This window comes from Leptopilina boulardi, unplaced genomic scaffold, assembly GCF_019393585.1.
Source record: "Leptopilina boulardi isolate dan_hultmark-lab unplaced genomic scaffold, ZJU_Lbou_2.1 LbouV2_208, whole genome shotgun sequence".
NCBI classification, from domain to species: domain Eukaryota; kingdom Metazoa; phylum Arthropoda; class Insecta; order Hymenoptera; family Figitidae; genus Leptopilina; species Leptopilina boulardi.
The window spans coordinates 1564744-1581899 of NW_026137761.1; the positions used below are offsets into that span (position 1 = coordinate 1564744).

A 17156-nucleotide genomic window follows, 5' to 3' on the forward strand; every position below is an offset into this window, starting at 1 on the left:
GTATATATATATATTTCTTTGACACAATAAGAAATGAATTTTAATGACAATAATTTGTCCTTCCAGACGTATGTATTTTTTAGAAAAAGAAACGGATAAAGAAAATTTGTAATCAATTTTCTAAATCAAGAAAGAAGAAAATTTTTATGGCTACTTCACTTGCGTGTACTCGCAAGCCACTTAAAATATAGCGCCCAATTAAAATGAAATTTCTTTGAATTTACAGCAGTTTAAATATGTATTTCCTAAACGTATAACTGAAAGAGTAAAAAATAATCTATTATCTTTAATTTACTTAAAAAAAATACTAATGCTAATATATATAATATATATAATAAATCTCATTATTTATAAATTTCTAAAAATCGTAGAGTTATATATACAATAATTATATTATCCGTTATGTACTTGAGAAAGTATCATGAGAAACTTATGTACAATGGGTTAACTACTGACCACTGCCAGTGTTGTTTATGGATAATTTTGTGGTCACTTGACTGAGTTGAGCCAAGGTGTCAGGCGAAGCGTGAGCTTTCAAAATTGAATTTTCAGCTTCCAATAGATTAATGCGATCCATCAGCTCTGCTATTTTTTCTTTCAACACTTCAACTTCTTCTCTCACAGCATACATTAGATGACTCTTTACCAAGTCCTACAACACAAATTTTATCTCTCTTTTATAAATGGCAATTTAAATATAATAATTATACTATCCTTATTGTTATTACACAAGTGAGTAAAATTTTTCCATTTTTTAAAACATTCTTCCGCCATTTTAAATTTTGTTAAACTATGGTCAGATTCATAAAAACTCTAGAGTAACGGTTTTTGCCTTGTGAGATAAGTTCCTGTTTTTTTGTCCACTTTCTCAAGCAGTCTGGACCACTGTGATTTACGAAAAAAGAAGTCCACAAATGAACTTGGCTTTCATTTAAAAATGATGAATTTAATAGACAATTTAATAGCTTAAAACATTGAAAATTAAAAATTATTTTACAAATAATATTATTGTAAATTTTTGTCGATTTCATAAAAATATTTTTGTGCAACTCAAGCAAAAAAGCGCTACTTTACTACTTTACTTTTTGCATTCTGATAAAGTGTGCAGCAAAAAACACTTTTCTGCACACTTTCAGGCATATTAGCCAACATAACCTTAAATTTATTCTTTAAAACAGCATATAAAGTAGCTTTTTTCTTGTAGATGTTGCACAATGTACTATTTCATTTCATTAAAAGTTATACTACTATGTACTCATTTAGAAAATAATATTGTTAAATTTGAGTTTAATTATTTTTAAAAACTTTGAATTTAGAGTCCATATAGACTCAATAAAATTCAATTTCTTATATGCTATTCATTATTTATTATCCCATGTATATCGACATGTGGAATTTTGTAAATTATAACATTGTAAAATTTCGATTTAGCAACCACAAATGTGTCCAACAAATTAACAGGGCGGTGATCACGTTACCCAATAGTCTCACTCTCATGCTGTTAAGCAGATCCAAAAACTTTTATTCGTTATTTTAAATTCACAAGTTTGAATTTTGAAATTCTGATTATAAATTTAGATTAAATGACCTGAAAACTCTTTTAGCAGTAATTTTCATGCCCAAATCGGCAGATTTTAAAACTTAAGTCTGCCATTTTGAATTTTCAAATTCTAGCCACAAATTCGGATTCAGAGAATCTGATTGACCAATGTCATCATTTTTGGATAAATCTGACCATATTTTATAAATTATGTCAGTTTTTCGAAAAACTAGCGAGCTCGTGCGCACAGGGGTTCAACCCCCCTCCAGAGAGGTTTCAAACTTATATGTTAACATATAATATATAAAAAATATATGCGAATTCTCTGCACGGGCCTGATTATTAAATACAGTTTTAACTATAAATCATAGTTTAATAATAAAATAAATTATTGAAAAATTCATTTTAAACCAATATTTACATAGGGTAAAAGGAACCAATTGTCGAGCTGCGGTGACTACTTTTGCCTATAAATAGTGCATACTTAAAAATTAACAATAATACAATATCACTAAATAATATTATTCATTTAAATAAATAATTTTATATACATTACCCATTACAGTACAATTTCGGTAAGTGTCGGATCGCGATATGTATAGGATTTTTTCCGTCATCTACATCAAAGGATTCAAAAAAACTCAAAGATTTTAAAACACTATATTATTTACCGAAAATAGATGACAAAAAGGTGATAAAAAACTGATGGTTAAAATCAATTACCGTCAAAAATAACTAATTTGTATCTATTCAAATTTTCATCAATAATTAAAGTATTAATAGTTTAAAATTTGAGTAAATTGAAACTTAATCAAAATTTCAATAAATTTAAATTCGGATAATATAAAACGTAAATCAATTAAAATTTCGATAATTAGAAACATAAATTGTAATTAAAAATTTGAAACTTAAATAAATAGAAAGTTTAATCACTTGACATTTTTGTAAATTCATTTAATTTCCCGGACAAAAAAGATTTTCCATGACTTTTCTTACTTGTGATTACCCTGTAACTAATTAATTTTTTTTTCAAAGTTTAAAGTATTAAAATTTATTTTTTAAGATATATCCAAACTATTAGTAAATAATATTAAGTTTACGAAAAATATTCTAGGGTAGAAATATTTGAGGGCGAAACGGAAAAAGAAATTTTCGATCAAAATGACAATTCCTTTTCGTTTAATAATAAGTTTTTCATACCTAATTTACTTTTTTTAAAAAATATATATAAAAACTAGAAACTTGGATGGTCTTTTTTTATCCAATTAGTATTTGCAATATTGAAGACATTATTTATGAGTTATAAATTTATATTTTTGTAACCTCTCTATTTTCTCTAATTCTCGACAATTGGTTCCTTTACCCTACTAACTGAACATTTGTTACTGTTAAATTTTTTAATAAAAAGCTTTGAAAGAGTTAACAGGTAAGTAAAGTGTTCTATTTTTAGATTTTAATTTTCAACTACAATATATTAAATAAAAACAATTAGTAGACAAAATTAAAAACTTCTAGGAATTAAAAATTTTGCACATATTATTAGGAAGATAATAAGAAAAATGTTCAACTCACCATAGCTTGTTCAATTTTATTATCAATAGCTACGGCGCTAGTTCCCGACATACTGAAAAAATGTAAAAATTGTTATATTAAAACAAATTTATTAAAATTTTTTGTAAAAGAAATAAATAATGACAAATAAATGCATAAAGTAATATTTCAATTTACTGAAAGAATAAAATACTTGAATTATTTTGACAGAATCGTTGTCATTTTGTTTTAAAAATAAAGAGAATTTGTTACTAAAAATAAAATGAAATTCAGAAGAATGATAAAAGTTAATAATGTATGTAACTAGAAACATTTTCTACTAAGTCAAAAAAAATTGACATCTTTATATTCTATAAATCTAGAAATATAGATAATTTATGTATAATTACAATAAAAAAAAAAAAATGTGAAAAGCTTTTCAATTATTCGATCGATAAATAAGACAAGCGAATATGTAGAATTTGTCCTTCAGCTAAATTTACTGTGTTTTAAAACTAAGTCATCATCTATTTAACATTGATATATCATTACCGCCGCTTAAATTCTCGACCACTGAGCATCCTCAACAAAATTTCAAGTATTTTCAGGTATTGACTGACAAATTTAAGTTCAATAACATTGGAAAGATTGACAATTATTCGACGAACAAGGTATAACAAAATGTTACTGCACATGGAAAGCACGGATGCTACTAGTCAGAATATTTTAAATCTTTTGTAGAGTTCACTCTTCTTGAGATATTTATTACTAATAAAACACGACTAACTCGCTGTTTTTCATAAACTGTACGCCAATTGATAAGGCGTTACAATACCAACTATATTTACTTAAACGATTCTATGTTATAAAGATAAAAAAAAATTAATTTAGAAATTAACAAAATTCATGTTTTTACAATTACACCGTTGACAGGTACAATTCCATAACCCTTGAAACAAATGTACAGCACGCTGGTAATTTATGTGAAAAGTCTTTATGTACTGAGAAAAATAAGTTATTGAATCAATGATATTTCTGATAAGAGCTTGAAAATTATTAATTCAAAAGTATATTATGCTATAGAATTTCTGAAAAATTGAACGAACTTTAGAAAAAAAATAGTCAATTGTTTTAGACCAAAGACAAATTTTATACTTAATTTCATCAACAAAAAAAAAAAAAATTTGTTTTATAATTGCTCCAACCTAGGGTCAATTAAAAAGTAAACTTTAATTTCCAAGAGTGTTAAATATCATGTGAAATGACATTTAGTACAAATATTTTTGATAACTGGACAAACCGAAATTTTGATTTTTTTCACATTTTCATTATCAACAGATCAAGAAACTTAAGTAACATTTAGTTATTTCTGAGATATTATTAAACTTGTAAAGTCACTCGAGTCGAAATTTGGATTCTCACTTTAATTTGTAAAAAATTGCATCTATGTAGGTACACTGTGCAGAATTTTAATAATTAGCAACAATATTATTGGTTTAAATAATCATCAGAACTTTATTTAAAATTTAATTTTTAATTATTCCAAGAACGTTAAATTACAACATTTGGAAGAGACAATACATTATGTATTGTAAATGGTAAATTAGAAAAATGATGAATTTTCTCTAACTAATTATTAGCTAACTTTGTGATTATTGTAAGGATTAGAATTAGATGAAATTTTATGAGTAATTTAATATTCCTATTTGTGTAATGTAATTTCAAATGATCATTGTGTAAAATATATGTTATCTAACATTTCATCAAGTTTCACATTAATATATAAATCGATGGTTTATAAAGGACTAAAAATTATAACAATTTTCATTGAAAATTATAAAGACTAACATTTATCAATTATGTTTATTACCGTTAAAAAATTCTATATATTTTAATTTAATTTAGTTAGGTAGGGTCAGCCGGGGTAAATCCGAACGCTTTTAGTAAGTTTCAACAATAACATAAGTTTTTTCTTTTAAAAGACAATACTTCCGGTATTCTGGTGCATGAAGTTGTTACTTTACTTCCATAGAACAATTTTATGGGGTAGCAAAAATTTTTGATACATTACAATCGCAGGAAACTTAGCGTTCGTATTTACCTCGATACTTTGCAACTTTCCTAAAATACCGGGGTAAATACGAACGCCACTGAATTTCAGAAAAATCTTAGGGAAAATAAATTTAAAGTATTGCAATTGTTAAACTTATATAAAAACTCAAAAAAATACGATAATAAACCTATTATGTAATAATGCATCATATATAAATACAAAAATCAAACAGGTTAAAAATTAAAATGCATTACACAATTAAAACCTTCAATAACTTTATCAAATCATAACGGATTTTTGCAAAACTTGGTACAGAAAGTATTTTGGAGTGATTGAATGTAAATACAAAAATAAAAGTCAAATTTTTTAAATTCAAAATGGCGGACTTTCCTAAAACTTATTTTTAAAAATGATCAAATTTGCTAACCCTGAAACCCCTCGAGTAACAATTTTCGAGCGAATCCAATGAATTTTTTAATTCTCGTCCGCCATTTTGAATTTTGAAAAACTGACTTCAAATTGGTAATTAGCGACCCCAAAAACCGTAGAATACCAAATTTTATTAAGATCCTGAAAAACTTTTTTCAACAAACCATTTGGCAAAAAAAATGGAACACTCCTTCGAGAGAACGGAGATTAAGTTTCTGCTTATTAATTACTAACGAGGATACATATAGAAAGAAAAACTTTTTTCTATGTACTTTTATAATGTTAAAATAATAGTGTAATCAAATAAAAACAATTTTTGATATAAGAAAAAATTATTGAAAATACCGTTCGGATTTACCCCGGTTTTTCCAATTTTCCGGGGTAAATACGAACGGTCTGATATTATTAATAAAATTTTACAGAAGGCAAAAATCAAAAATAGTTTCTGTTCTAGTATTCATAACAAACAATTATAAATAATAAAATGAATTTTTAGCTTCTTTTTCTTCAAATACGAGACAAAATACTGGAAGAGTGTCATCTTTGATTTTCAATCTTTTTTGCAATACTCGTTATCTTTGTTTATGCTGTTGCTAATTAAAACGAAAAATGGGATAATACTTAGAATCTCTTGAAGAGGATCTGAGGTAAAAATTCTCATGTCTAACTTATTTTTTTAAATTTTAATTAAGCTGAAATAATTAGCGTTCGGATTTACCCCGGGTGACCCTATAGGTAAATTCTAATATTGAAAAGCTTTTTAAAAAAAATGTGAATGTATATTAAAATGGAGATCATCAATGAAAAGCAGTTCTGTTCTATGGGAGGTTTTGTAAAAAGAAATTCCTTTATAAAATAAAACAAAATAATATTTGTTTCAAATTTAATGAAGTTTTGAGACATAATTTTCTTTAAAAATTAGACAATTGTTGATGAAATTAACTATTTCATTTACCCTCACTGTAAAGGGTCGAGTTACTTGATCGGGACACTTAATTAACAAAAATTTTAAACATCAAACTTTCTAGGCATACAACGTTAATTTTTTAGAAAAATTAGTATTTTTTATGCAATTTTCGTAATATTGTATTTTAAATTATTCTTATTTTAAAAAATGTATTTCAGGAGCGATACAATAATTAAGTTTTAGAGAATATTTAATTAAAAAATTTTTTAAATAACTTAATTTTTAAAGAATTTTATTAAATTTATTGATTTATTTGACAATTTGAAAGTTTTTACATTTATTTAAATGATTTTAAATTAAAAATTTCAAAAGTAATTAAATTTTCGAATTTAGTTTGAATTATATTATTACTTTATTTTAAAATTACAATTTTTGAGAACAATTTAATTTCTGAAATATTTTATTCCAAGGATGTTAAATAATTAAAATTTTGTAACATTTGATTACAGATTTTTAAAATAATTGAATGTTTGAAAAAATTTCATTAAAATTTTTGAAAATATATACCTACTTAAATTGTTAAAGAATTTTAATGAAAAAATATGTAAATAATTGGATTGTATACCTATTAAAAATCACGATTTTTTTATATAAAAAAAAATTCAGATTTAAAAATATTAAGTGTTACTACGTTAAAGGTGAATCTTAAAAAAAATTATTGCTAATTTTGAAAACTGTGAAAAGGTTTTGAATTTTTTTTCAAAAGTTGCGTAAAAGTAAACTGTTAAGAGCATGATAATAGCATGATTGAGACTATTTAAAAACATAATTGCTGCATAACTGCAACTTTATTGAGAGCATAAATCGTCTTTGTCAAAAATATCAAGTTCCTGTCATGTCATAGTTTACTGCAAAATATAACCAAGCTATTGATATTTAAAAACGTGACTTTTGGTATTGTTTAGTTATTAAATTTTTATCTTAGTTTTAAAAGAATGCATTTATTTTATAGACTCCATATCTCCATGAGGAAGCAAAGTGTTGATGAAATGAACAGAAGAAATTCACACTTCACATATTGCGCCTGAACTGAATTTAAATAAAAAATCTTTGTAAATCAAAATTTCTTCTTGATTTTGAATCAGTAGTGTTCCTTGATTAAAATAATCGCAAAAACTAAAATAATCCGAGGTGGGCTTTTCGAGAAAAGTGATTTTGAAGATTTTCACATTCCATGACATCCTTAAGGGTAGGTCAAAGTCGATGCAATTTTTACATAGAGCTTGAATGGGAAAATCGCGTCGACTTTGACCTGCCCATAAAAGATTTCCCTGACTTAATACATGATTTATTTCACGCCATATCAGACACCCATTTGCAATTGCAAATTTGATTTTTTTGAAACTTTTTTTTCTTTTAGTATTAATTAAGACTAGCTTTAATGATTTTTTCAATTTTTTATATCAAGCAGTTTATGAGATATAATTTCAAAATTTCAGAATTTTAAAGATTTTTTATTTTTGAATGCTTATAACTTCCTTAAAAATGCATCAATTTAAAATTTTGTTACAAATTTGTTTTTAAATGTAATTTTCAAAAAAAAATTAAAATTTTTTTTTAAACGACACTATTATTAAATTTTTAAGTTTTAAAGATAAAAATTCAATTTTCTTAATTAACATACTGATCGACTTTATCAAAATTGTTTATAAAAAACTGTTTCTACTTTAACAAATTTTAAGCATAGTCCGATTGTGGGCAAACAATTATTTCAGAAGTTTTTAAAAATTTTGAAACTTTGAATTTTTTAAAAATATCTTCGGTTTTTTTATACTACATACATTTATGTATTTTGGTTCACTGTTTATGAAAATCTTAGTAACAATGCCCGAAAATTTGATTTTTATGGTGAAAACCATAAAAAAATTCCTAAAATTTATGGTTTTTTTCGTTTATTGTGTTTCTATTTCTCAAAAGCAACGAATAAAATCATTTGTTTCAAAATTCCAGAAATTAAAGGGATTTCCAGAACTTTTCCATACAAAAAATTAATTCCATGACTTTTCTCTGACTTGTTAGACACCCTTTATACATTTCGAATGTAAAAATATTCATTCACTTTTCTCGTAAAGCCCTCCGTGGATTATTTTAGTTTGAACTCTACTGATTCAAAATTAAGAAGAAATTTTGATTTGGAAAGACTTTTGATTTAAATCTAGTTCAGGTGCACCGTGATCAACTTGGCAGCGGTTTTTAATAAAAGTGATAATTTTGGTAAATTTGACAAGTTGAATATATTGTAGCTGTTTTTAGTAAAATTGTGTGCAAATCTTATTGAATGCTTTAAAAAAATATTAGAGAAGTTAAGTTGTAAGTACCTTTCAGTGTCTTCGACAGGCGGTTGTTCATCGGCATTTTGAATAACTTCGGCGAGAGTCTCGAGTACAGCTGGATCGGTTGATTGTGCTCCAGACACAACCTGAATATTCGAAATGGAGTCCTGCTCCTGATCAGGTTGATGGAACGTCATGTTTCCTTGTTGCATTCCACCTATTGCTCCGACTGGCACATTTTGGCAATTGGCTGGAACCTGAGTCATCTGAACCTGGGTATTACTGCTCTGTGGTTGCATTTGGCCAGGATTGATAACCTGCGTTTGTATTGGCGCACCAGGGATGTGAATCGATGACTGGGACTGGCCGCCTGATTGAGGAACTTGGTGAATATTTTGAATGCCCTGCATCCCTTGCATGGCGGAGGTCATTGGCTCGGAGATTTGTGTTATTTGTGGAATCTGTTGTTGTGAATGTTGCATTTGTTGAGGATGCTGCGTCTGTTGAATATGCTGTGGATGTTGCGTTTGTTGTTGGTGTTGAACTTGTTGCACTTGCTGGGGATGTTGCACCTGCTGAGGGATTTGAACTTGCTGTGGATGCTGAACTTGTTGTGGATGTTGCACCTGTTGGGGATGTTGTACCTGCTGAGGATGTTGAACTTGCTGAGGATGTTGAACTTGTTGCGGGTGCGGAATTTGCTGAGAATGCTGAACTTGTTGAGGATGTTGTGAAATTTGTGCTTGTTGTTGTGGATGCTGAGGTTGCTGCGGAAGTTGTCCCTGCTGTTGAGGATGTTGAGATTGTTGCGGGAGTTGTCCCTGCTGTTGTGAGTGTTGAGGATGATGCGAGAGAAGTATGTTAGGTGCCTGGGAGGTCGGTATTGAAGGTTGCTGTTGCACTATATTAGGGGGGCATACATTTTGCGATGGCAGAGGCTGGCCTTGGGAGTTAACTGTCACGTAAGCTTCCTCTTTCGAGAGAGATAAATTTGCTTGAGTCGGCACGCCGTTAGTGGCCTGAGGAAGAATGGAGATGGAACCTTGAGGCATACTCTGCGGATGGCCGAGGCTGTTGGGAAGATTGGGCTGTAGATTAGCAGGTAACGTTGATCCCTGACTTCCAGGTTGCTGCTGCTGCTGCTGCTGCTGCTGAGAGGCTAAATTTGAAGACTGAAAGTATTGGGGTACTTGAGTCTGAGACTGAACCTGCACGGTGTTATGCTGTATATTCTGAGCAATTGAATTGTTCATTGCATAACTCGCACCAGGTATTGTTCCAGTACCACCTGCCATTCCCATCATTCCGTGAAGTTCTTGGTGAGTTACATGGCCGTTCAAGTCCAAGCTTCTACCTGAAATGCAAAACTCCATCTTAAAAACAATTAATTAATAAAGTGTGAAGAAATTTCTTAAAAACATCAAGACTTTTGAGTGGTGCAAGTGAGAAAGAACAAACCTTTTTCGTCTGCAACGGAATTTTGCTTGAGTGCATCAGGCACGACGATTCCGCTGTCCGTGACTCCGTACGATATGCACACCTCGTTCGGATCAGGAACTTTTGCACCTCCAATGACATTGGATTGATTGACCGATGTGTGATCGAGGTAGTCCATACACGTCCATCTTCCACGTTTGAAAGGCTCGGTACTTTCGATTTTGACAACTTTGAACCGCTCGTTTCTGCCGTGAGGGTGAACCTCACGCAGTTCGGGGTCCTGCTTTGCGCCCGCGGAAATCAGGTTGATGATGTTGTTGTCAGTGACAGAAGCAATGTCCAGATTGTTAATGTTATTTTCGTTGACAGAATTGCTGACGTTGCTCCCTTCAGACGGCACTATTGCGAGGCCGTACTGGGAGCTTGTTGGGATCACCGGTGCCGAACCAAGGGCAACGTTACTTGTATTGAAAAAGACGTCTTCCTTCGAAAACGTATCTTCTGAGTAGCTCGGCGTCTCAAGGTCGGTGATCCGTGAATGCTCCACGGAATTGTCTTCAGTGTGCGACTCATCCAAGTCGTCGTTCGAATCCTCTCCAGCATCGTTGCTCATGCGGCAAGCAACTGTGACGCTCGTGATTTGGAAAGAGGAAGTCTTTTTGCGGCACTGGTTATTATTCGAAGTTGAATTACTCTGTACAGCTAGATTAGCTGGTGGAAGTAACTTGTCTGGGTCAGACAATCGTATCGTTTCAGACGTAGTTCGATGCACAGGAGTTACAATTTTTCTATTCCCTGTAACATTTCACATATTCTCTTTAATATATTTCGAAACTCATTATATTTATTTCAAAATGGTAAATAATTTGTTCATTAATCAATTTGAATTTTAAAAATTGTTTCAATTTTTTCATATTTGCTTATCTCAAAAAAATATAGTTTTTCTTATTAGTCACTTAAATTTACTTATATTATAGATCTTTGAATTTCAGAATGGTACTAAAGGCCTATTAGTAAATTATTATTCAAAAATTGAGGGTCTGGATTTCATAAGGTGTTATACGAGTTGGTGCAGGTCCCCTTGCGCAGCCATTGACTCGCTGTACCTTATAGAATTATATAAAAGAATTGTTAATTTAGACAATGACATGAATTTTAATAAAACTTACTACTTAGGAGTTTTTGGGATCGCAGATTATAAATCCGATATCAATTTTTTCGAAATTTAAAATGTCCAATTTTTTCAATTTCGTTTAAATTAACAATTTGTTTATAACAATTGACTAATGTGTCGAGAAAATTATTCCTTTCTCAATTAATAATTATATTGTTATTATATATATTATTCATAATATTATTATATGTGTATTTTGGCACTATTGGACTTATCTGCATGAGTGTATTCTTCATTAAATTTCCAACAATTTGAGCGGTCTTAAGCCGCTCTAAGTGAGAAATTCGCCAAGTTATAGAGAGATTCAAAGTTAGAAATTCCAAAAACCTAATTTAGAGAAAAACGAGTTTGAAGTTCAAATCTACCATTAGTTCCCATGTTAATTAAAAATTAAAAATAAGAATAATAATTGTTTTAATTACAATTAAGTCATCGTGAAAGCATAATAATTTAACGTGGAACACTTTGTAGTTTGATTTTCAACAATAAAAAAAAAAGTGAAAAATCTGAACCACTTTTAGAAAATTGCGATTATCTCCTAAAATAAAATCGACAAAGTGGTCCCTTCTCATGCGGACGTACACATATTTGTCAGTTATTGAAAAAATTTATTCCTTTTTGAATTTATCATTATATTATTATATAGCTATTTTGGGAAATCCGATGTATAAGCCGAAAAGATTTTATTGAAATGGGTAGAATCGTTCTTGATATAATATAGAAATAGTAATATCATTACTACTATTACATATAGTAGGCTTACTCGGTAAGGTGGTAGTGAGTTTATACTGTTAGCTTACTGTGAAGTAATTTTATTTCACAAACTCTGTCGGGGTCTCTCAACTACTTTACAAAATATATCATTTTTTATGAAAAAACTGTATTATAATATAAATTTTAATATTATTCCAAAATTAGCGATCTTACAGTAACCTTTCACAAAGCTTAGAATAATCTTACAATAATCTAACAATATAAACTCACCACAACCTTATCGCGTAGGCGTACCAGAATCTTACCAAGTAAGCTTACTGCAACCTTCACATTTAAGCTTACAACAATTTTTACATGGAACTTTACGATCAGGGCGAAAGTTTTAAGTTTTTAAACCACCTTAAATTTACTACAAGTTGTACGTTTAACGCATACCTGAAGTTTTGTGCTAATATTGTGATAAGTGGCATCACTTAATTTTCGAATAGTATTTTAATTTCAAAAAGCAATAAAAACATCAATTCATTAGTTGGTCTTTTTTAAAATTAAAGGTTCCAGAGTGACTAATATCATAAATATTCGCCAGTCTGATTCATGTGCAGTTAGCAACACTTTTTCAAAATATCAAAGTACTTTTAGATTTCTCAGTAGATTAGCAATAATTCTAGAGTTCTCTTATAAAAGAAAAATAGTTTCAAAAAATTAAAAAATTACTTAAAAAATTTTAATTTTTTAAAAAAGTTGTGCACTTTAAACTTTTAAAAAAATTTCAAAAACCTCAAATTTAAAGGTCTGCGAATTCTTATTAGAGTTCTGGAATCGCTGTATCGTTCTAAAAATAATTCTACTAAAACGTAGGTCTTAACTCAAAGTCCAAAAATGAGCTGCAGTTCAAAATTTTTTAATTTTGCAAATTTAGAGTTCTAAATTTAAAATTTTTTATATTTATAGTAAAAATTTTATATTGATTTTTGTTTGGAAATTTTGAAAATTTCAAAGTGCAGCACTTTTATTTGTATTTTTAGTTTTGAGCAAATTGTCACTCTGAAAACTTAAATTAAAAAAAAAGAAAAATTTTGAATATTTTAAAGTTCGGCTCTTTTTTTATTTTGATTTTAGAGCAATGTCATAAGGGTCATTTGTAGAACTCTTAATGAAAATAATGGTGCTACGTGAAGTTAGCACTCAATTTTTTTAATACATATCACGTTTTTTGATGCTAATCACCAGAACTATTAGAAAAAACGTTTCAAAACTCTAGAACTATCGCCAAACTACTCAGAACTCTAAACATATCTTTGATTTTTTGAAAAAGTGGTGCTAACTGCACATAACTTCAGTCTGCCGTCATTCTGCAAATTTCTGTTTAAAAGAATTTTTTCGATATTTGGATTTTTATCGCAAAAGTGAAAGGATTATCTACTGTCTTGATAATTCAGTTCTAGAGAATTGAATTTTTAAACTTTTATTTTCGCACAAAAAATTATAAGTTCTTTTAATTTGAAAAGATATTTCATATGAAATGTAAAATTCAATCTTCAAACATGTAGCAGTATTTAAAAAATCAATATTTTTCAATTAAAATTAATATTTTTACTACGTGGCTCCATAGATATAATTACATAAAAAATTTTAAAAAAACTCTCACTTTTTGCATACTTCTATTTTTTAAAAGTATTTTTACATTAAAAACATATTTAATCCTCTTTCAAATAATCTATACCTATATATTTTCATTCAGCTTGATAAATTCTGAGTAATTCCTAAAAAAAGATTTGATATTTTGTATTTAAATCACTTTCTACACTAGTCTATAAAATAGTTTAATCTTTTTCTAGACTCATGTTATTATTATTATTATTATTATAATTATTATTATTATTATCGTCAAAAATGGAGTAAAATCCATTTTGAACCAAAAATAGAGTTGTGGTATAAAATGTAATTTTTTTTCAATTCGTTACAATTCTTTACAAAGTATAAAATACAAAAATTATTTTTCGATTTGTTTATTCAGTATAAAAAATAAAATTCTATGAAAAAAATTAGTCGTTTCTGAAAATGTGAAATTGGACAATTTTAATGACAATCTAACTCTATTTTTGTAATCTATTGTATTGAAAATAGAAGTACAAATAATGCAGTATTGTTTCGAAATATATAAACATATAGCATAAATGTGAACAGCGACAATTATGATACGTAGTAGTGATACGTGAGATATAGATATGATCCTAAATTTAACTCTTCAGCTGAATTACCTTAATCTCTTTTTAGTCATAATTAACTTAATGAGCTCTGTTTTTTCAACATAAAAATACTGTTACGTTATCAAATTTAGTACAATCTTGAACTAAAAATTAAATTATCACATTTTATTGATAATAACAATGAAAAATTAAACAAAAAATTAGCAATGATAATGTTTATAATTATGATAAGATTTGGAAAAATATAAAACTTAAGGCTACTAATAATAGGAGAAGCGTTTTTTATGTCTTCATTTTAATAGAAATTAATTCGAGTCACACAAAAGAATGTGACAAATGTGTAATTTGTAAATTTAATAAAGTTATCATTCTTTCTTTCGCGCAAAAATTAGCATAATAAATAAATTTATATTTAAATATATACTATTTCCTTGTTAATGAAAAGTTATTATTATAATTAAGCAAATTATGAAAAAAATAAAGTACAAATTTTAACTCTTTATTATGAACTTATGAATAATTCTGATTATTAAGTATAGTATGACTAATGTCATTCAAAGAATTGTTGAATCAAATCACTTGTGGATATCCTGTAAAGTCCTTCTTTCGAATTTTAAATGAATTAACATTGCCGTTAGTTATATCCAAATAAGTTTTTAAAACGAATGAAGTAATAAATGAAGAATTTAAAGACAAGTGAATGAATAAATCGTTTTATGAAAATTAAAGCATGTGTACCTGCATAAGAGATAGGCTTGTCAAAGTTAAGTGTCTGTAATGTATACGATAATAAGAAAAGTATGAATGTCGAGGAAATTACGTAATTTCTAGAGACCAATTTACCAACTAAAGAATTAAATTTGCTAAAGATTAAGTTACAGTATTTCATGAATCCAATACGTTCGTAATACTACGTTTGTGTGTGTGTGTGTGTGTGAATTGACAATGACCGTTTTCCTCTTGACTCTAGTGAGTGCAACCAATAACATTGCCCCTAATCAAACTGAGTACATGTCGAGTACATTGGTGCACAGTTTAGATAGCTTAATTTTGAGTTGGGGTTCAATCGTCAAGGTCGAGAAAGATTTCCCTGTTGACGACTTCATTAAAGACTGCTTTTGTACTAATTGAAAAATGTAAAATAAATGTTAGAATTTATTGCAGATTTGTAAAGAAATAGAAAAATGTTGCGAAAATTCATGTCGAAATCGAGCAACAGATGTTGGTGTGTTTGTCAAATAGGAAAATTACCAGACGAGATTGAGTTGAAAAAATTGGTTCGGTATAAATGAATGTAAAAATAAAAAGGATGAAAGTGAGGTTATGGTGCCTCCATGTGTGTTCGTTTTTGGGGAACGGGACGATGATGTGTGCAGGAAATGAAGAAACAATTGGTCAAGTATGCGTGGGAAGAAAGCAATAAAAATTGTGGTTATATTTACCATCAGACAGCAGCTTGTGCGGTTTTCTGTGTACACTATCTGCCATTATTAAGACCACTTGGCATTAGCACTGGCATTCCAGGATATCTCTGGTATCTATCCTGTCGCATATTAAAATCGACATCGCTGATGCCTTACGTACGTCTCAATTAATCTGTTTAGTCAATGTATCCGGTATGGCAACGCAAATTGTACAAGCGTTGTTCACCGGCAGTCATTCAGTAACATTTCAGAATTAAAGGATGCTCAACAAAAGTGAGATGATAGTTGAACGTACATTATTCTTAATTTTTCAAGGTGTTGACAGTTCACCGTTTAATAAATCTCACGGTGCTCAAGTGATTGTGCTGATGTACCGTCCGCTACAAAAGACGCAAAAAACCAAACTCTCTGACCGATTAAAATCACCTACTTTTCTTAGCTCAATAATATCCACGTTTCGTTTAATAGCATACGCTTACAGAACTAAATTCACCCAAGTTCCGCTGAGCCATTTTCTATCTGCTTTTTTGCTTTAAATTTTACGGTAGTGTGAAGTTTAAAAATGGCTGACCATTCATTCACTCGCGAAATGACCACGAAGCATAACAATTTTCATGACAGTTCGGAGATGTAGAAAATTCTTCAATGAACTAAATATATAAGTATTGCCTTCTACTACTGTCAAATGTGACACGAGAGAAAGAGAGAGGGAGCAAATCGTTGACCATCTTGTCATTCTCGTTTCATAATGGCCAATGCACAATAGCTTCGCGAATGTGGCTGTTTGCTTGCCTGTGTTCTAACGCTGATTTTTGCGTTATCTTATTTTTGCAATAGTAAAGACCTGAACAGAATAGATTCTTGAACGGGAACCCAATCGTAAACGCAACCGGAAGAATAAGTTAGAGAAGGACAAACTATCTATCTATCCTTCTCTAACTCATTTTTCCGGTTGCGTTTGCGATTATATTTCTGTTACGTTTCTATTCTGCTCAGGCTTCAAGGGCTCCGACCAGGGATAGGTAAAAGTGCTTTTCTGGAGGCTTTCTACGTATAATACATAAATAACGTATTATACGTATAATACTGTAAAAAACCAGGTTTTCGACATTGCAGCCACATCAATGGCAACATAACCTCTTTTTGTTATTTAATTTCTGGTTTATTGTTGGTAAATAAGTATTAATTAATAAATAAAATATTGGTCAATTAAAAACTTTCAGTTGAGTTAAATAATATTATCTTATTTGAAATAATTTCGTAAAAAATTTTAACATTTTAAATGTGCTTTCGTTCTCAATTTAGAAGAGAAATACTAATATAATTTAAATTTTATCTAAGCATCGATAATTAATTTTTGCCAATATTAGGCTCTGTCACTTGTGACGTCAGAGGCCTGGAGGGA

The 17156-nt window shown here is 29.1% G+C and overlaps 1 protein-coding gene across 1 annotated transcript; it reads right to left on the reverse strand.

The window, feature by feature from the left end:
• Nucleotides 1–219: 219 nt before the first annotated feature.
• On the reverse strand, nt 220–16475 carry LOC127278583 (protein bunched, class 2/F/G isoform-like). Its single transcript, XM_051300373.1, has 5 exons — nt 15770–16475; nt 10251–11024; nt 8838–10146; nt 3113–3164; nt 220–652 (listed from the first exon to the last, which is right to left on the reverse strand). Exons 1-5 carry the CDS (start codon nt 15813–15815, stop codon nt 449–451), a joined length of 2385 nt encoding a protein of 794 aa, XP_051156330.1. The 5' UTR covers nt 15816–16475; the 3' UTR covers nt 220–448.
• Between the last annotated feature and the right edge of the window lie 681 nt (nt 16476–17156).

Bases quoted from the DNA above. Each gene is read 5' to 3' on its own strand.
- LOC127278583 (XM_051300373.1), bottom strand. From the start codon at position 15,815: ATGGCAGATAGTGTACACAGAAAACCGCACAAGCTGCTGTCTGATG. The intron at 11,025-15,769 runs GTAAATATAACC...GAAATGTTACAG, and splicing joins GCACAAGCTGCTGTCTGATG to GGAATAGAAAAATTGTAACT. The intron at 653-3,112 runs GTGAGTTGAACA...TTTGTGTTGTAG, and splicing joins ATAAAATTGAACAAGCTATG to GACTTGGTAAAGAGTCATCT.